The sequence below is a fragment of the Dufourea novaeangliae genome, unplaced genomic scaffold, assembly GCF_001272555.1.
Source record: "Dufourea novaeangliae isolate 0120121106 unplaced genomic scaffold, ASM127255v1 scaffold11, whole genome shotgun sequence".
In the NCBI taxonomy this organism is placed as follows: Eukaryota; Metazoa; Arthropoda; class Insecta; order Hymenoptera; family Halictidae; genus Dufourea; species Dufourea novaeangliae.
In genome coordinates, this window is record NW_015373895.1 from 2,366,511 (window position 1) to 2,386,863 (window position 20,353).

The 20,353-nt window shown below is 37.7% G+C and overlaps 4 protein-coding genes across 6 annotated transcripts in view; 1 reads left to right on the forward strand and 3 right to left on the reverse strand.

Annotated features, from left to right (window-relative positions):
* Positions 1-50: 50 nt before the first annotated feature.
* On the reverse strand, positions 51-2,881 carry LOC107190353 (protein rogdi). The gene is made up of 6 exons (XM_015579150.1): positions 2,838-2,881; positions 2,342-2,413; positions 2,130-2,264; positions 1,788-2,066; positions 176-385; positions 51-119 (listed from the first exon to the last, which is right to left on the reverse strand). Exons 1-6 carry the CDS (start codon positions 2,871-2,873, stop codon positions 51-53), a joined length of 801 nt encoding a protein of 266 aa, XP_015434636.1. The 5' UTR covers positions 2,874-2,881.
* Positions 2,882-3,600: 719 nt separating this feature from the next.
* Positions 3,601-4,542, forward strand: LOC107190363 (glutathione S-transferase theta-1-like). Its single transcript, XM_015579161.1, has 4 exons — positions 3,601-3,809; positions 3,875-4,025; positions 4,125-4,302; positions 4,385-4,542. Exons 1-4 carry the CDS (start codon positions 3,610-3,612, stop codon positions 4,540-4,542), a joined length of 687 nt encoding a protein of 228 aa, XP_015434647.1. The 5' UTR covers positions 3,601-3,609.
* A 237-nt stretch (positions 4,543-4,779) lies between these two features.
* Positions 4,780-6,946, reverse strand: LOC107190888 (RAB6A-GEF complex partner protein 2). Its single transcript, XM_015579778.1, has 6 exons — positions 6,764-6,946; positions 6,566-6,687; positions 6,365-6,472; positions 6,148-6,297; positions 5,444-5,556; positions 4,780-5,366 (listed from the first exon to the last, which is right to left on the reverse strand). The coding sequence occupies exons 1-6, from the start codon at positions 6,883-6,885 to the stop codon at positions 4,836-4,838; spliced, it is 1,146 nt and encodes a 381-aa protein (XP_015435264.1). The 5' UTR covers positions 6,886-6,946; the 3' UTR covers positions 4,780-4,835.
* A 1,445-nt stretch (positions 6,947-8,391) lies between these two features.
* Positions 8,392-20,353, reverse strand: part of LOC107191198 (ATP-dependent helicase brm) — a 56,797-nt gene continuing 44,835 nt past the window's right edge. Inside the window, exons 3-12 of one of the 3 annotated variants that reach the window (XM_015580186.1) lie at positions 15,024-17,368; positions 14,869-14,942; positions 14,261-14,510; positions 13,603-13,741; positions 13,362-13,523; positions 12,942-13,283; positions 9,876-12,443; positions 9,629-9,803; positions 9,242-9,428; positions 8,392-9,174 (exon numbers count right to left, since the gene is read on the reverse strand). In XM_015580186.1, the coding sequence (XP_015435672.1) occupies positions 9,280-9,428; positions 9,629-9,803; positions 9,876-12,443; positions 12,942-13,283; positions 13,362-13,523; positions 13,603-13,741; positions 14,261-14,510; positions 14,869-14,942; positions 15,024-17,368 (6,204 nt within the window). In that variant the 3' untranslated portion in view covers positions 8,392-9,174; positions 9,242-9,279. Of the gene's footprint in view, positions 9,429-9,628; positions 9,804-9,875; positions 12,444-12,941; positions 13,284-13,361; positions 13,524-13,602; positions 13,742-14,260; positions 14,511-14,868; positions 14,943-15,023; positions 17,369-20,353 lie in introns of all 3 variants that reach the window. The other 2 variants (XM_015580194.1, XM_015580178.1) reach the window with 2 other exon arrangements.

Consider the following 20,353-nt stretch of genomic DNA (forward strand, 5'->3'; position numbering starts at 1 on the left):
TATAACATTTTTTCTGCTAAAAATCGTTTAATGAGTTCAATGTATCCCAGTTACCATCCTGTAGTAGAGGGAATGCAAGAACCCACTGTAAAATCTTTATACTGAGAGAAAACACAGATCTGAAAAGCATTTGAAATGAGACAAGGAAATTTAGAACAGAATCATTTACACTAACCTTGTCCTTTAACCGCTGACAAAGCTGCAATGCTATGGTGAGCAATACCAGAGCATCATTTAACCAAGGTACACTGCATTCTGCCTGCTGAGTCTCATACTTGACGCTACCATGTGCATTCTCTAACTGATACACTGCCAGAACTAGCTTGTAACTTTGTATATAAAAACTTATAGCCAAATTTTCAGGGAGATTTGGATTCAAAGATTTCTGCAAATAAATACAATATTCAAAATTAATTCTCGTAATCATATAGGGTGCGTGATGCGGCGTACTCGCGATTTTCTATTACTCGTTGGTAAATTAAGCCCTTGCCCTACGATTTTCTTGACGTCTGCAGACTCCAGGATTACATTGTTGTCGATAGTTTCCCAGAAACGAAAGGAATTCTGTACTTATCGCAACTGTATTTTTACCGTAAAAGTTAAATATTAATGCCGACAACGTGGCATTTTACTTTGACTCAAAGAAAACCGAATAACATTCTTCTTTGCTGAATCGATTTTGAAATTGTCAACACGAGTTTGACTCTATGTTACAGGGCAAGAAGTTAGTACCGCGGAGCTCGTTGGTAAGATGGTGTGATGGTGTGTAGTGATATGTGATTTAAATGGCTTGACACAACTTAGTAACACAATTAGACTTTAATATAAACTTAACAATGTACATATGTGAATGTGTGTACCGGTTGTGTTCTGACTGATCGATGTATTCTTCTTGACGGTTGAATGTGTTCACGTGAATAAATGAATGTATAGACGCTTGCTGGAACGGATCGACTCGTGATTTATGGAAAATGCAAAATTATTGTTGGTGTAGGTGGCTCAAGAGATGGTAGTATAAGTTGGAAGAAATGGAGTTTGGTGTATGTATTGTTTCTTGGATTCCTCGATGTCAGCGTCAAAATATAATGAGAATTGGTCTTGAGGATCGCGAGTGCTTTGCACGCGATGTGCAGCTGTCCAGGAATCTCCGTTTATGACGGTTTGATGACCGTATCGACGGACCAAAACGCGACAAGCGTTGCGACCATCGTCTACCTGCTTTGCGGACAAGAAGTGATTCCTGGTGTAAAAATGAATCAAAAGAGTAGAATAAAAGTTTTTTATGCGAGGCTTAGTTTTTGAGAAAATCAATTTTGAAAATACGTTGTGTATACAGGGTGTTTGCGATAATTTGTACCATCGTCTTTTCCCTAAACGGTAAACATTAGAAAAAAACCGAAAAACAGGAAGTCGTAGTATATTTTACTAGTAATATGATAGCGTATCTAAAGTTTTTGTATTTTTAATATTTTTCTAGAAACAAAAGTGAGCTTAATTTTTTTAAATGGAATGCTACATATTTTTTTACATTATATGAAAGCGGGTATCAAGACGAGTTCAACCATGTAGTATACTATGGTCTTCAGGGAATACATTGATATGATCCCAGCTTTGGGTGCCTATAAGGGATTTTGAAATTCGATTATTTCGGAAACTAAGCCTTGGATGAACAAATTTTCTTCTGTACTTTTGCTGTATTTTTGCATAAAGAATCACCTCCTGCCTGCTTGTACCATCTCTTGAGCCACTTATTGTATGTTTATCAATGACTATATACATCTACTTACCATATTACGACTTTTAATGAGATCATCGATAGTTTTCTTCCTAGGAACAATTAAGCTTGTACGACTACGTTGAAGGCAACCCAGTATATTTCCTAATATGTGCATAACTTCATCTGATGTTTTAAAAGGATAATGACGATCAACATTGTCTATGTGAGCAATAGCTTGCTGCAAGTGATTTGCAGCATCCTGTATTTGTTGCAGTTTCCATGGATGCTCATTTTGTATGCTTGTTCTCATATTAATATTTTGTTGACGTTGAACTTTAAAATTAACTTCCTAAGAAGATTTTTCTCTTAGTCGACTGTATAACTATAGACTAAGTAAATTATTAATACTTACCGCATTTGTTATACTATCACCAGTCAAAACAGCTACACACTTAACTTGGTCATGAGGAGCAGCAAATACAAATCTATCTGTTTTATTATGTTGTTCATTACCAAACAGAGCTAATGGAAATCTTTGTGCACAGTCCTACAGTATAACATATAATGCAATTATATGTTTAATTTATTATTAGTACCACAAAAGATTATGTTCTTTCAACATACCATTAAAATATTCCTTAGGTGTGATAAGGAAGAATGAACTTCTTCATGAAGCACCCATTCAAACTCCATTTGCTGGAACAATTTTACAATTAAATTTCAATCGCTTTAAGCTTCAGAAATACATTTCTTAATTTAAGTCGTTGGTGTTTCATTGGCTCGGTCTCATAAATTATTTGACTAATTCCAAACTTACTGACAGAGAAATTCCAAACAATAACTGAGCTCATCTTCCCATTGCGAAGTACGCACAAAAGTCACTTACGAATTTTTAAAACACGGGTTCATTAAATTTCTGACGTAAATAAATACAAACATGATAATAAACAAAATAAAAATCTATCAAAGACAACATAACCAAGAAGAAGTTGTCTGACAAAATGAGCGGGTGTAAGTTGATTAGTTAAACGATAGATAAGGTACACTATCATCGTGTACAGCGAAATGACGAGGTCGCCTAAGTGATTAGATAAACGGTAGGCAAAAGCAAATAGCTTACGAGATTGTGAGCCTCCTCCTTCTCGCTGTCGGCCATTTTTTCGCTCCGGGTGCTGCCTCCACTTGCTTCGTTAGTTACACGGGTTACACGATACTGTACTTTATTTTAAACAGCTCCTGTTCCCCAATTCTCGCGTTTTTTCTTATTAGATATCTCATCTATCACTCATTCCACAATTGAACATTGCCGTCGTTTCAAGCCGAAAGATAAATCCCATCATCTTTTCTGGTGCGAATTTCTTCGATCTTAAACAGATAATCGTTATCATACTCAAGATATTGTATATAATTATATATGTATATACTAACATCTGTGCGGATTGGTAAAGTAATTCAGTTGGCACAAACAAGTGAGAATGTTCTAACACAAATCTGTAAGTTAGAAAAATAATACTTATAGATTATAGATCTTGAATTAAGTTCTGAATTTCTGTGAAATTTAATGGCATACGAAACATTTAATATTGCGTACCGTTATTAAAGTAACATGGTTACTTTGTAATACAGTTAAATATTAAGTTTATCCTTCGCACCGTATGTTCTTACAATTGTACATCATATTATTAACGAACATTTTTTTATATAACTAAGATACTAACGAATTTGTTGAATAATTACATAAATGTATGCTATAACTATTTTAATGATACACAGAAACGCTATAGTCATTCCAAAGTGGGGCGTACTATCTTCACAAGTAAGACCAACAGGTTGCATACAATCGGGGGACTGGTTATTTTAGAATCAAGTTGTAATTTACTTTTACTGAAAACATGAGCTTGAAGTTATATTACGATTTATTATCACAGCCATCTAGAGTTTTGTATATATTTGTAAAAACATGCAATATACCATTTGAGAAAAAAATAATAAATTTGGGAAAAATGGAACAGCACAATCCAGACTATGAGAAAGTCAATCCATTTAAAAAAGTTCCTGCAATTGAACACAATGGTTTTAACATAATTGAAAGGTATACTTTATGTATTAAAAGTTTTTAATAAAACGAAAGGAAGATAAAAAATATTCATTTTGTAGTGTTGCAATTTTGAGATACCTCTGTAGAGAATTTAATGTGGCTGATCATTGGTATCCAAAAGATTCAAAGGCTCAAATAAAAGTTGATGAATATCTTGAATGGCAACACTTGAATACCAGGCTCCACTGTGGCTCATACTTTCATCAGAAGGTACAAAAAATATTTCAGTACAAGTTTAAGTCAGACATTTCGATCGTATTATGTACATTCAATTAATATACTATTTATACAAATGCATTTGTATTTTAGTACTTAATACCCAGAATAACGGGTGAACCAATAACTAAAGACATAATGGACTATGAAAATAGGATGATCGACTGTCTTAATCTTTTAGAGAATGTATGGTTAAAAAATAAACCTTTTCTGGCTGGTTCTGATATCTCTATTGCTGATCTTGTTGGATCATGTGAAGTGGAACAAGTCCGTAAGTAATTGTGCAATGTTGAATGAAGTTTTCTCTAATTCTGTACGTACTAAAACACAATAGGAACTTGACTTATGTGTAGGATTAGCTGGATATAATCCGCATGAAGGAAGACCCCACTTAACTGCTTGGATGAACAGAGTTGCGGATAAGACAAATCCTTATTACCAAGAAGCTCATGTCTTTATAGAAAAGCTTTCAAACATGATAAAAGAAGACACACCAAGAAGTAAAATATAACACTTGCAAAACTTATATCAGATTGATGATACAAATGTTGATTAATAATGCAAATGATCTTGAATCACTAAGCAGGATCAGGGTGGTAACTAGACAGATACATGACTTTATTTTTACAAAAATGTTCAAATACTATTTTACAATGTCCTTATCACAAGTTTTATATGCAGATTTACATAAATGTATATAATGATATTATTTTTTGTACAAAATAATTACATAAATATATAAGAATTTTAGATAATTAAATTCCGATCATTCATTGTCTCTTATTAGTAGTAGTTCTTAATTTGCTATATCACTATATTATATTTGGTTTGCTGTGCAGTATTTGGTGGTGTTGTTGTTGGATGAATGTGAACAGGTAAATCCCAAATCATTGTTTCAACGTCCAAAGTCAGTGGTCCTTGCCAATTAATAGTACTTTCATTAGGGATATCTATTAGCTTAGAAGTAGTGACAAACTCAAAATGTAATCTCCACTGTAGTGTCATTAAATCAGTGGTGAAATCTGGTGTTACGTGTAAAGGTATAGGGAGAACTAAATGGGAGTACTTTAAACCCATGCACATCTCATGATGTTTGTTATAACTGACTAATGTTGGAACCGCAGTTTTTCCTCGCCTGTACGCTTCTGAAATATGTTCTTCCGATTGCAATGCAACCGAGACCTGTGCACACGACACTGTAGCATTTGCAAAATCGAATGTGCCAACTATGTCTTCTCCAAGTTTATAAGAATTTTTGAAGAGGCAGAACCGTACAACACGTCCGCGTCCATTCGTGATGTTGTAAAAATTTGGACTACGTCTAGCAGTCAAATTCTATACACATGCAAAACAAAAACAATAATTAATATTGTATGCGCCAGGTTACGAGAGATTTTTTATTCAAGACAAACCTGGAGAGTTTGCAGTGCAACATCTAAAGGAGTTTCCCTGTGTTGTGTTTCCATGAATGGGTTATTTGGACTTAAATCGACACTGTCATTGCACGCAGTTACTTCAGGCAGTTCTGTTAAATTGTAATATTGACGTTATATTAATACACTATTGGTCAGAGATTTTCTGCGCAGCTACTGTGTATGACTGGCGACTCTTTGTGCAGACTGCTGCCAGCGAAAGTTTGTATTTCAAAAATAGATACACCTTTTTAAAAAAATTGATGCAGTAAAAAAATATATACATACTGATTTAAAAGTTATATTCCTCATCTCATTCTGAATAATTTAAATTACATTTTAATCAAGATATGTTTTCTTGTTTTGGGAGAACTAATATCACTATCACTTGAATATACATCCGTGTCACTATTATCAACATTGTCATTAACTTGTCATATACCTAATAGTGTCCACATACATATATTCATTATCATTTTCTATTACAGAGAAACTGTTACAAAAGTATTATACACTTATAATTGTGCATAATATTAAAACAAAGTTTTTTAGTTTATATTAGCATTCATGTTTATGAAAATTTCAGTATAGACTAATCAGTGAGAGAACATCTACATCAGTGAGTTTGAAACATCTATTTGTAGACGACTGACTGATAGTGTGTTAAAAATAGAATTATTACAAAATTTATGAAAGAATCTTACCACTTAAAGAAAGTACCCTGAATGGAACTCGTAGTAACTTTATAGCTGTATTAACTCGTTGTGTTCCAACTGTAATTTTATATGAATATTTCACTGCATGTCCTCTGTAAGATGGAGGTGCATCACTTGGAATTGTTTCTCGATATATATCTATAAAACTTAAATATATAATTTCTATATTTTATATAATAGATATATGCTTCATGTAGGGACTTACATGTTTTACTTTCACCTGGTGACAACCTTAAGTCACAAAACAAAATCTTGGGCTTGGTGTTAAGTACAACATGACCATTGTCTTGCTGCCATGGTGCGAATGTTGTGTCTACAACATAATTCTTATGAAAGACAAATCAAGTAATTGTAAAGTAATATTGTTATCCACAGAAAGTAATGTAGAAAGTTTTTCCAATCTTACTTGCATTAATAGCTCCTAATAGAGCTGTGGTGTTCAGTTTTTCTGAAAGCACAAGTTTACTATTCGTAGAACACTGACAGTGAACTTGCGCACTGGCCCATGCCAGACTTTCAAAGATATCACTAAAATCATTTTGTAATTTATATGCGAAAATTCAACCTTTCACGGAATAAATTAATCACATATTGATACACGAACCTGTGACTCTGAGATATTTGATGACTTGGATTCAGTGGATTACTGAATGTAACTAAACATTCTATAATTTCTCCGGAAAAGTATACAGGACCCCTAATCAACTTCGCCGTTATCTCAATCATGATTTTTGTTACAATTTTTCCTTTACAATCTTACTAATTAGAAAATTATTTTCATTTCTTGATTACGTTTCACAGTTGACGTGGTGACGTTTCGAAGTTTTCGAAGCATAGGACTAGACATATATAATAGACTGCGCAGTCTTATGGTAAGGATGAAGTCGGCACTAGAAAGAGATGACTTACTGGAGTAGCTTTGCTCTCTTCCTAATGGGGCTGTTGGTGGGGCATTCTCCTACGGCTGTGGGAGGCATCATATCACTGATCTATATACTATATCTATATATCTACACTAGTGTATAATATAATATGTATAGATCAGTGCGCTTCACTCATAGCACATATAATAGACTGCGCGGTTTTATGGTAGGGATGAAGCGAGACCGAAGGACAAAAGTAGTGATGGAGTCATTCCTCTCTCGCTCGTACATTGCAGAGAGTGGGGTGAAAGCGACTGGAGGGCGATGACATAACATAGCATATACAGGGTGTAACAAAAATATTGTCCGACCCGGAAATGGGGCATTCGGGGGGTGAATTGAAACAAGTTTTTCCTTAGCAATAATGTAATCCGAGGCTTCGTTACCGAGATATTAACGAAAAACTCCGACCAATCAGAGCGCGAGTTTTTCGTTAATATCTTGTTAACAAAGCCTCAGAAAACATTTTTGCTACGGAAAAACTTGTTTCAAATCACATCACAAATCTCCCATTTCAGGGTACTCCAACATTTTTGTTACACATTATATTAATATTTTCAAGTATTCACTATTTTTCAAAACACTTGGTCACACATCATTTATATTCAAAGAATTTGTTAAAGTGGCTCTAAGAAATATAATGGGTTTAACAATAGACAATCATTTTCATTCTGTATTTCCTGAACTAAAAGGGAATAAAAAGACTACAAAACAATAAAATGTTCATCAAAATATAAAGTAGGAACCTAAATTTCTGTCTTCCTATCATACCATTAAAATCTACGTATAATTGAATTCCAAACAATCAAATATAATGTATTGTCACTTTTATTACTTCTATATTTCGAGTTACTAACAATTTTGATTTATACTAAAGACTAATATCAATTGTATTATGGAAAACAGAGTAATGTCCATTCTTGATCAAATAACTGGTCTAAAGCAACGAATAAAAAAAAGTCTGGACCTAATTGGATTGGCAATCGATCCGAACAAGAAAAGTAGACTCTTGTCTGGTCACCCAGGTATTACCAAGGTATTGTTTAATAATATAAACAAACGATAAGAATTTTTGGTTGAGTTACCGATCTTTCGAATAAGTGTACTTACAGTACATTAATATACTAAAAGTAATTTGTGTTATTAAATTTCCGAATAACAAATGAATATCGATTATTTTCATTCAATTTTTTATTTATACAATTTCGTTTTTCTGTATAACTCTTCCACACGCAATGTTACGCACACATACACTCGAAAGCAATAAAAACATTAAATCCAATTTTTTTTCGACATTTTCCAGATTTTATTTACTTATATAAGATCAAGTTACAATACAATGTAAATGAAATAATTGTTTCTTACGAGACTGAGCGCTAGACGAAAATTCTTCTGTTATTTACTGAACAATGGCGGACGAAATATGCATTAAGAAACAAGTCGTTCGTGATGTAGCTTCTATACACGCAAAGGAAGTATCGAAAGACATTTAATATTCCACGGGAGACATGATAAATACAAATCCTTAATCTGAATGCTCAATTTTCGAATACACTCCTACAATTTCCACCAATTAAAATGTCAGTCAGAGATATGAATAACGAGGCTAAAAGTAACAAATTATACGGGGCGAATCGAGAATATATGTATAATCCTCGAAAATATTCAAGTAATTAGAATGATTATTAATCTGTTATCATGAAATGGTGCCTCTGTTAGTCATCCTCGAATACGCTAACTAAAACATGTTGTCTATGGGGAAAGAAAATTCGCTAGAATTTAATATACAGCTAAATATCTCGGTGCATCCCCGGTTTAAGATTAAAATAAAATTACGTACTGATATAGTTAATGCTAAATCTTACTGTACATTGTACAAGTTGCACGTACACTCACTTAAAATAAAAAAGAAAATGTTCCGTCGCCTATTACAATTCGTATCAAATCTACAGAACTGGATTCAACGTAGACTCCATAATGTTTCAGTTGTCGGGACCAACTTGATATCCCATCGACTTACAACCTGATCGGTAATAGTAGTTCCATACTATAATCACGTTGTAACATCCTCGCGGAATTTCATATAGTTTAACTATATAATAACAATTGTGTACATGGGTAATGGTTCGATTTGAGATAGCTGGTTAAACGTGCCTTACCTATTATCTCGTTTATTCTATAAAATCACATATGACTCTCAGTTGTCATCGGCGTCATCATCATCATCGGATATATACTTTTTCGTAACCCTTTTCCTTCGGCCTCCTCGACCTTCACCCTTTCGTCCCTTCAATTTAATTTTCATTCTAACGCTGGAATCAGCGTCAGATCCTTCTTCACCCTCACCTGAACAGAATAGTTCGTTACAGTATATTAGTATACTATATCTAGTAATTCACAGGGAAAGTGTTTTAAAGTATTAATAAATAAACTATGCTAAAAAACCAATGATAGATCTTAAAGATCAGTGACAAAAGCGATCGCAATTACTAATTCTCTAAATAATATTTTCATATGGAATTACAATATGTTATAATAATAAGTACCTTTGTCATCCATATCGGAATTATTACCCTCCTCTTCAATACGTTGACGAGCATTCGTGAAAACAGACTGCAGGACGATAGAATCTTCATGTATCAGAGAAGCCTCCTCATTATAAATCTGTGCATTTTTGCATAATTGCATAAAGTCTTTCTCAAGGTCATCAAAGTCGGCATACTGGAAATATAAATTAGTTTGCATTAAAGCAATGTTACAGAAAAGAATATTAGATTAACATATTATTCTTACTTTTCCTTCTTCGATTTTCTGCAGCAATTTATTGATGGTCAATGGTTTCTTAATGATTTCATAGTAATCTGGCAACTCCCTTCTTGACGGTAATTTCATAAATGGCTCGCTGAGCAGCCTACCATCCGTGCTATCTGTGTAATTGACTACCACCATAAGCAATTTCTTCATAGCTCGTTTCATTTTTGGGTCGATCGAAGAACCAGCACCCCTCCGTTTCTTTGGTACAGGCTCGTCGTCTTCTTCGCCCTTCTTTTTCCGTTTCCGTGTTTTTTTCTTCTTCTTATCATCTTCCTCTTCCTCCTCGTAGTCCGCTCCATCGTCATCGATTGCCTTTAGCCATTCCTTCTCGGTTAAGCTATCAGTATAATCTACTTCCTTTCGTTGCCTGGAACCACGCCCAAGGAATCTTTCCTCGTCCTCTTCGTAGGTCCATCTCTCGACCTCATCATCATCTTTCACTAACCAGTCGGGCAATTCTGCTTCTTCTAACAATCGAGACTTTCTATTAGGGCCTAACTTCGCCTCTTCCCGTCTTCGTTCCAAATCCAATTTCTGGAATGTCTCAAATTCACCCTCTGTTCGAGCGATCATTTGGTTCACCGTTTCATCGTCTGGCACTTCGTTCTCTTCTTCATCTTCAGCATCGTCTTGATGCAAAATACTCTGCAAGAATTGTTGACGCTCCGAACCGGTGGACTTCTGATCGAACATACCTGCCTGGATAACTTTTTCGTCCATGTTCAGCTTGTATCTGGCCGCAGCTAAGATCCTCTCTTCGACAGAGTTCACTGTCATCAGCCTGAGCACGCGCACTTCGTTCTTCTGACCGATCCGGTGCGCTCTGTCCTGAGCTTGCAAGTCCTGATGGGGATTCCAATCAGAGTCGAAGATGATCACAGTGTCAGCTGCTTGAAGATTTAATCCTAAGCCACCGGCACGAGTAGACAACAGAAACAAGAAATATTCAGAGCCAGGATCGTTGAATTTCTTCAACAAGTCTCCTCTATCTTCTGCCTTTGTTGTTCCATCCAATCTCAAGTACATGAATCCTCTCCAACTTAGGTAATCCTCCATGATCGTCATTAGCTGTGTCATCTGACAGAACAGTAGTACTCTGTGATTGGTTGCTTTCAATTTAGGAAGAATGCGATCCAACAGTTCAAATTTGCCAGATGCACGGAACAAGTCAGGTCCTTGGATCACTCCAGATCCTTGGGTTCCAACGTGTTCACAGTACTTTTCTTCGATGGCTTGGAACATAAACGGATGGTTACACAGCTTTCTGAGTTGTACGATAGTGTTCATCAGGGCTTTAGCACCACCCTTGCCTTGTTTTCCTTTCTCTGAACCGTCGGTCAACAGAACGCCCTTACTCTGCATGTGCTTGTAAAGAACCTTCTGTAATCCAGACATATCGCACTTGATAATGTATTCTACCTTGTCAGGCAACTGAGACTCGACTTCTTTCTTCAAACGTCTCAATAGGAAAGGACGCAACACTTTGTGTAATCGACGGATAATAAGAATGGTTTCTTCCTCATTCAGTTCGACTTTTTCACCAGTAGTTGCGAATGGAGCATTGAACCACTGCTCGAATGTGCTGCAAGACTTGAAGATCGATGGGAGCAAGAAATTCAACAATGCCCACAACTCGGGTAATTTATTCTGTAACGGTGTTCCTGTCAGAAGAAGTCGGTGGGGAGCCAAGTAATGCGTATTCAAGACTTGCGTTAGTTTGCAGTGGTGATTTTTCATTCTGTGACCCTCGTCGATGATCATATACTTCCATTGTAATTTCGCCAGGACCCCCTTGTCTTTGATTACATATTCGTACGTAGTAAGCAAGACGTTGAATTTAGTGGCTCTCATCTGAGATTGAATAGCTCTTCTACCGGCTGGTGAGCCTTTGTAGGACACGACAACAACACTGGGAGCCCATTTTTCGAACTCCAGTACCCAGTTCGACAACGTAGACAACGGTACGATTATAAGGAACGGTCCGTTAACCTTCTTCTTCTCCATAAGGTAAGTTACTAAAGCTATTGTCTGAATCGTTTTACCGAGACCCATTTCATCGGCGAGTATGCCATTAAGATTATTATTAAATAACGAAACTAACCACTCCAAACCCTTTATCTGATATTCTTTCAACTTTCCGTTGACCATGATAGATGCCTGTTCAGTTACCACTTCGTGAACAGTATGAGCAATACTGTAATAAGTCTGTTCCTCGGTTTTATATTCATCGTCTTCTACTTTGGCTTTGTGTATCGTTTTCTTAACTTTTTCTTCTTCAGAATCACCAGAAGACTTCTCTTTGCTTTCGGACTTGTCTTCACTGTCACCGTTATCATCGTCGTCGTCATCATCATCGTCTTCACTTTCTGATTCAATTGGTTCCCAACCTGGATGAGATTCTAAGAACGACTGAAGCTGGCTCATTAATGGCGCGTCTTCGCCGGTTAATGTACGACCAGTTGATATTTCTATCACTCCAACTCGAGCATCCTCGTTACTGCTACCATCTTCCCCACCCTCTCCATCTTGCAACTTCTTCTTTTTTTGCTAAGTAATTGTAGGAGATCGCATTTAAAATTATAATGTACGAATTAGGAAAGAGTAAATAATACATTAGGCGTTTCAAATGCGTAATGTTATTACTAGACTGCAGATTTTTATGCAGAGTGACATTTTCTAAAGTAATTTTCGACGACAACAGCAAAGGTAGGAATTTATCTCTTCTGTTAAATATCTTATTGGGTTCAGAATAAAGTAGAAAACACATTGCATCTGACGAACGTCTTTTTTCTTTGGTATTACGCAAAGCCCTATTGGCTATGAATGCATAAAATCCGCAGTCTAGTTATTACGAAGAACATAACGAAGTTATTCATAAAATACCGTAAAAGTTTCTAAATACATCTTGAGAGGAGACTGTACATAAAATATAAGGTATTGGTGGTAAACGGCTGAGTGAAATCCGTTATTCTAATGAAAATATTCTTTAAGAACAGTAAAAAATAATGCCTATGTATTACGAAAAACTTTATTTATCACACATACCTTTTTGCGTTTCTGTTCCTCCACCTGCTTCCTCTTCTGTTCAATCTTATGTTGCTTCACCATTTCAGTCAAATTGCTGATATATTCATCCGTCTGGGACAACAGGAAGGCCAACCGTTTGTCCTTTTTCTGATCGATCAACTTTCTGTAACCTTCTTCGTCCTCTGCCATAAGACGTCGCATACGTTCCTTTTCAATGCGCTCTTGTTCTTTCTTTTGTTCACGTTCTGCGTTTGCATGATAATTTAAGACAGCTTTGTTCAGCCTCGCCAATTTAGCCACATTATTTCGATGGAATTCTTTGAAGTCTTTGCCATGTTGAAGCACAGAGCTGAGGAATTCCTTAAAAAAATAAAGAAGGTTTATATAGTTTCTATATGTATTAATCCAATGAAAAAAAATAATAATAAGCGTAATTACTTGATGTTTCTGTCTGCGTTTACGTTCTGCCTCCAACTTCTGTTGCTTCTCAAGTTTCTCTGTGGCTCTAGCTTCTCGAAGACCTTGTTTCTTCGTACGTTTGTAGGCTTTTACATTCACTGCAGTTTCTAACGTAGTGTCCTTTCTCGTGCATGCTAAAATCTGAAGATGAAATTGACCAGAAGTTATGGTTGGAATTTGTATATAGGTATTCACCATAAATGCAACATTTGACAGTTACCTCTGAACGTAACTGTCTCTGGAAATTTAATACTCTAAGCATTCGTAGTTCAATTTGTGCCTGGATGCGAAGATCTTCTGGCATGTTGGTGGGTAAATTGCTGAGTTGCTCCATACGTAGTGCTATTCGTGATGCCACTCTGTAGAAGTATAATGCACAAATCAGTCTTCAGCTTTTTAATTCATAAAAAAAATTGTCATTTTCCTCAGATTTTCAATGTCAATAACTCGAGGTGTAATAAGTACTCCACGTCTTAACATACTATCGTCCGGTCATTTAAAAATAGATATTACAGACTCATAGACGTTCTTTTTCGTAAGTACGGATTCGACGTAAACTTTTTGAATTTAATATCAATATTATGCACAATTATAAATCTATAATAATAATTTTGTAAGATTTCCTTAAACTGGAAAGTGATGATGAGATTATCTATGTCGACAATTTATCAGATATATCGGTAGTTAGTTATAAGAATGTTTATTCTAGTGATAGTGATGTTATAAAACATATACCTCGATTAGAATTGAGTTCACATGATGCAGAAAGAGATGATAATGATGAAAGTGTCGAGGAAGATGTGGACGTATGAATAGAAATTGATGATGCACCTTTACAGTCGTTTCTTGGTAAATCTGAAGTAAATACTATTTCGAACCTGTTTTCGCGTTCTTGTAGTATCAGTAATGGATCTAAACCGGCCGGTTTCGCCACACTTGTCACCCTATTGGTCTTGGCACCAGGTTGGGGTAGTGGTTGTTGCTGTGGTGTCTGACAACCTGGCCTTGGAGGTACTGCGGGACCAATTACGTTGGGTCCAGGGATTTGTGGTCCTGGGGTAGTCGGAGTTCCTTGAGATGGATCTATAGGGGGACGTTGTGCCATACCTGGAGGAGGAGGTGCTCCACCTATTTACATTAATCTTACATCAAACCCCCAGCGCGGATCATCCTACTCTACTTTTGTACTTTCACAACAAAATCAAAATTCAAAGACAGTTTTCTGAAAATAAAATTCCAAGTGTATCTAACTAGAAACTGGAAAACTATACTCATACCAGTCATCACATAATGCCATCCAAATGATTAACCCAACTCTCTACTGTACAAGGAAGCGAGAATTCATTACATTAATAAAAATCAAGTCAGAACCAACAAATAAAAGTATGGATCAGTAAGCAATGAATGTTGGCAGAATAAGAAGCGATACAAAAGAAAGAGTAGTCACCTACAACACAATTTTAATGTATTAAAATTATTAGCTTACTTTGAAGAGCGAGTGTTAATTGTGGTGTGAGCGGCTGATTCCTCGCTAATAATCGATACGCCATGATCTGTACCCTGTAAAAAAATTCTATATAAAATATCAATCGACAGATATATAGTTATAAATTAAGTGGTACATTGCTTTACATAACATACCGCAGCTGTTGTAACTGTTGGGAACTGAAGGCTTGTTTTTCACCCATACTACCTTGACGAGCCTTTAAAGCAAGCAACTGAGAGTAACGTGGATCTTCCTGAAGTCCTCTTTCTTCCATTGAATCAATAGCTTTTTGTAAAGCATTCAGGTTTTCCTGGCCAGGTCCAGGTGGGCCTCCAGGCCCAGGAGGACCGACTTGTCCAGGTCCCGTTTGACTCATCTGATTTACGGGTGTACCAGGTCCCATCGGTACTGCACCTCCAGGTCCCATTGGTTGATTTTGAGATCCAGGCCCCATTTGACCAGAGGACGCTTGACCACTTGGACCATTAGGTCCCATTTGATTATTCCCGCCATGGCCCAATTGATTTGGCCCATTCGGCCCTATCTGATTGCCAGGCCCTACGGGACCCATCTGATTTCCAGGACCACCAGGTGTCATTTGTCCTCCTGGACTGCTTGGAATCATCTGTCCACCAGGACCACTAGGTCCCATCTGCCCGCCAGGTCCCATTTGTCCACTAGGGCCGCTTCCTGGGCCCATTTGGCCACCAGGACCGCTTCCTGGACCCATTTGTGCACCAGGCCCACTTCCTGGTGGCATTTGGCTCCCAGGAGGATTTCCTGGTCCCATTTGACTTCCACTACCTCCTCCCGGTCCGATTTGTCCCCCAGGGCCATTTCCTGCGCCCATTTGTCCTCCAGGTCCAGTTCCTGATCCCATTTGTCCACTAGGACCATTACCAGGACCCATGGGTCCTGCAGGTCCATTGCCTGGAGGTATTTGTCCTCCAGGACCACTACCTGGCCCCATCTGTCCAAGGCCATTCGGCCCTAATTGTCCCCCAGGTCCACTTCCCGGTCCCATTTGACCACCTGGTCCTCCAGGCCCCATCTGACTTCCAGGGCCACCGGGCCCCATTTGACCACCCGGTCCTCCAGGCCCCATCTGACTTCCAGGGCCACCAGGCCCCATCTGACTTCCAGGGCCGCCAGGCCCCATTTGACCACCCGGTCCTCCAGGCCCCATCTGGCTTCCAGGACCGCCAGGCCCCATTTGACCACCCGGTCCTCCAGGTCCCATTTGGCTTCCAGGACCACCAGGCCCCATCTGACTTCCAGGACCGCCAGGCCCCATTTGACTTCCAGGACCGCCAGGCCCCATCTGACTTCCAGGACCGCCAGGCCCCATTTGACTTCCAGGACCGCCAGGCCCCATCTGATTTCCAGGACCGCCAGGCCCCATCTGACTTCCAGGACCGCCAGGCCCCATCTGGCTTCCAGGACCGCCAGGCCCCATCTGACTTCCAGGACCGCCAGGCCCCATTTGACTTCCAGGACCCCCAGGCCCCATCTGACTTCCAGGACCGCCAGACCCCATTCCCATCTGTGACGATGGACCGCCTATGGTCATTTGTCCTGGCCCGTTTGGACCCATCTGTGAAGGACCATTATGTCCCATTTGTCCTGTAAGACCAGCGGGGCCCATAGATGTAGGACCCATTGGCGACTGATTACTTGGCACCATTTGATTTGGACCTCCTGGTGGCATGTTGTGTGCATTAGGTCCACTAGGTGGCATCTGACCCGGACCTCCGGGCCCCATGTGACTTCCGGGTCCACTGGCACCCATGTGTCCGGATCCTGGTGGACCACTGGCATTCATGTGACTTGGAATAGGCGGTCCACTATTAAGGTGACCTCCTGGTCCTGGGGGACCACTGGCGTTCATATGACTTGCACCTGGCGGTCCGCTGGTTCCCATGTGTCCAGATCCTGGAGGGCCACTCGTATTTACGTGTCCTGATCCTGGGGGCCCATTTGTGTTCATGTGACCTGACCCAGGAGGGCCGCTTGAACTCATATGTCCTTGTCCAGTAGGACCAGTTGCATTTATATGGCCTGGCCCCGGGGCTGCACTCATGTGACCTGCTCCTCCCGGTATCATTTGCGAAGGAGGACCTCCAGGACCCATTTGTGGACCTGATACAGGCCCACCTCCTGGACCCATTTGCCCTGGTCCTTGACTCATATGAGGTCCTCCAGGCGGTCCTCCGCTTCCCTGTGACATATGACTCGGTCCAATGGGTCCGGGACCACCTGGACCCATTTGACCAGAACCACCTGGCCCCATTTGACCAGGGCCACCTGGACCCATCTGGCCAGGACCACCCGAGGTCATTTGTCCTGGTCCAGTCGAGCCCATTTGATTTGGACTAGACTGCATCATGTGGGATGTTCCTTGAGGTCCATTTGGGCCCATCTGTCCGGGTACCATGGGTCCTCCTGGGCCTTGTTGGGTACTAGCGTTCTGGCTGCTTGAACCGCCAGGTCCTGCCTGATTCTGCAATATCGAAAAAAAAACCACGGTGTCAGATTATTTTTTTTTTAAATTGCGTTTTATGGGTGATTATTGATTTGTACGGAAAAAGTATCTTTATCTAATCCAGGCTAAAGGTAAAAGATGGGGAATCAATTTATTGCTCTTAATCTTTCATAGACCCGACTATAATAAAATAATAAAACGTGACGAATAAACTTAACGATCCACGTTGCGTTACCAATTCAAGCGAACACGCTTTCTGAACGTTTCTTTTACGTATAAATTAACTGTACCACTACGTGAGACGAGAATGTGTTTGAAAACACTACAATTATCCAATTGCGACTCAGCCCAAGAAAATCCTTTGTGACGCATGATCGTGCGTATCGTGGCCGATAATGGTCAGTACACTTTCGATTAAGCGTAATATGACGCACTGTGACAGATTATTTCAGTCCTCGGTCGCATAGATAAAAATCATTTGGCCTGCACGTGGACCAGGTGTACCGCGAACTGCATATTCGCGGTTGAGAAGTGAAACTTCTTCACTTCATTTATCATTTTCGCGATGATCAGGAGACAAGAATTATGTTTGTACTTCTCATAAAAATTAAATCATTCTGGAATTAATATGTTAGGTTGTTCAGAAAGTTCGTAGTGCTTTTATGGCCAGAATTAAAATTTATATTTTTCAACTCATATCATATTTTTATTTACTACCTATTTTTTTTAAAATTCTTTTCCATTTTTCCAATTTTACACAACTTCGATTGTTTTGGATAAAAGAAACTCTGCAACCTGCTTCTATTTCGATGGATTTTGTTTTCGAAGTATTTTCTTGATATAGAATGTTTTAGAGATCTAAAGGAATAATAATCTTATGGGGCAAAGCTATAAGATGTTCCAGCTGAAGTAGTACCATTCTTTTACAAGTTCGATAGAGTGTAATGCAAATGAATTTTATGTTTGTTTGTACATTTGAGTGGTACTTTTAACAAACACATTCAATTCATACCTGAAATATAGTATCTGTTCACCATATTCAACGATTTTTCCAGCGTTCAAGAAAAAGGTAACAATGACACTATGCTCGAAACGTTACAATCTTTTTGAACCACCCGATATTTTTTTGCTAGTAGGCATTTTGAAAATTGTTTTACAAATCTCAATAAGAGATAAAATACTCTCATGTCATCTTTCATGTTCATTGTAATATAAAATAACTTATTGACAACAAAAACGTTCACTTACAAGACGAAGATATTTTGGAACAACAACAAGCAAGGGCTTAAGGTGGTTCGTTCCAAATTCGAAAGACTAGATCATTAAATGAAATTCATACAGATTGTGTATCAGAACGAAATACACACACAACAAACATTTGAGACTCGGTCGTCGATCAAATAAATAAGAAAAAGCTTGTTTTCAACGCAGCTCTTATGGCAGTCTTACCATTTCTTACCGGAAATATAATCTTTTCTATTCACAAAAATTAGAAGTGGTAACTAAAAACTAGGTACTGAAAGTATAAATCCTTTCTGATAATGAAGTAAATCTTGTACCATGCCGAACATACCAGGAAGATATTTGACAATAAAGTCCAGGATATGTAGGTTATTGGATGGTTATTGGGACTATGAGGACTTGGCAACGTTGCTGAAGTAGGGTCATACCCGCGAAATACAAATACATTTAAAAAATATTTTACTTATTTTGTGTTTTAGTGAATTTTAAATTTTTAAATTATAATTCACGAGAACATAATTAACTTTATATATAAGAATATTGAATATTGACTACGCGGGAAAACTGAACACGCACCGCGTATGTAGATATGCGTGCAAAAACAATGTTGCCAAACGTACCAGAAACGAGCACAATGGAGTCATACGACTAACCCAAATATATTTTTTATTTACAATATAATGATAAATGATCAATGGAAATGTCGTTGAAATTCGTAGATGTAATTTTTATACATTATTAAAATGTATTAGCGGGTGTTTAATACCAATTATTAATATGATGCTTTATTGACTAGGGAGTCAGGTACGAACCACCTTAAAACAGAATCGTAAGGAAATACAAAATCGCAGTCTAACATTGAACCCACATAAAAAGTAAATTGGTCTTTTTTTGGGAGATTCTGAATGATAATTCAATAGACAACGATTTTCAGTTTAATACCAAAATGAAGCTTGGTAAAACGAAAACAAAAATATGGAAAATTTAATGCGGTCAATTTTTTGCCACGATTAATTTTCAAATATGCCTATAATGTTTGCGATCGATCATATTTTAGTCCAGAGATCCTAACTATTATAATCACACTTTAAAAAGTGACGGTATAAGAGTTAATATCTATGTGTGAATGATTTTGGTTACGAATAACCATTATAAATGATAAAAATTTTTGTTGGTTACCAATAACTATTATTGATGACAGGAATTTTTTTTGGTTACGTGGCAACCAGTATCCATGATGAAAGTTTTATTTTGGTTACTTTCGACCATTGTCAATTTTTATTAACGTTATTTTCACTAACGTATCTATATTTTGAGTTAAAATATATAAATTCTATCATTCACTTTGCGTCATTGATAGATACGTCAATAAAAATAACGTTAATAAAAATTGTCGATAGTCGAAAGTAACCAAAAATAGAAGTCTCGTCATGTATATTGGTTACCGCGCAACCAAAAAAAATTCCCGTCATCGGTAATTGTTATTGGTAACCAATAGAAATTGTGATCATTTATAATAGTTATCCGTAACCAGAAGAGTTAAAAATCCATGCTTTTTAATCACGTCATTTTTTTGAAAAATGTCTTCGAGATTTATTAATATCTGGTTTTCGTTTAAATAAAAATTACTTTTTGCTCAATGATTTTTCTCCAAAAAATATTTCAAATAACTGTTATTTTTCGTTTTTGTATTTTACCATTTGCTAAAATTTCACCCTTTCCGACGAATTTTCACGAGCACGCGTCGCATGCTGAACCAGT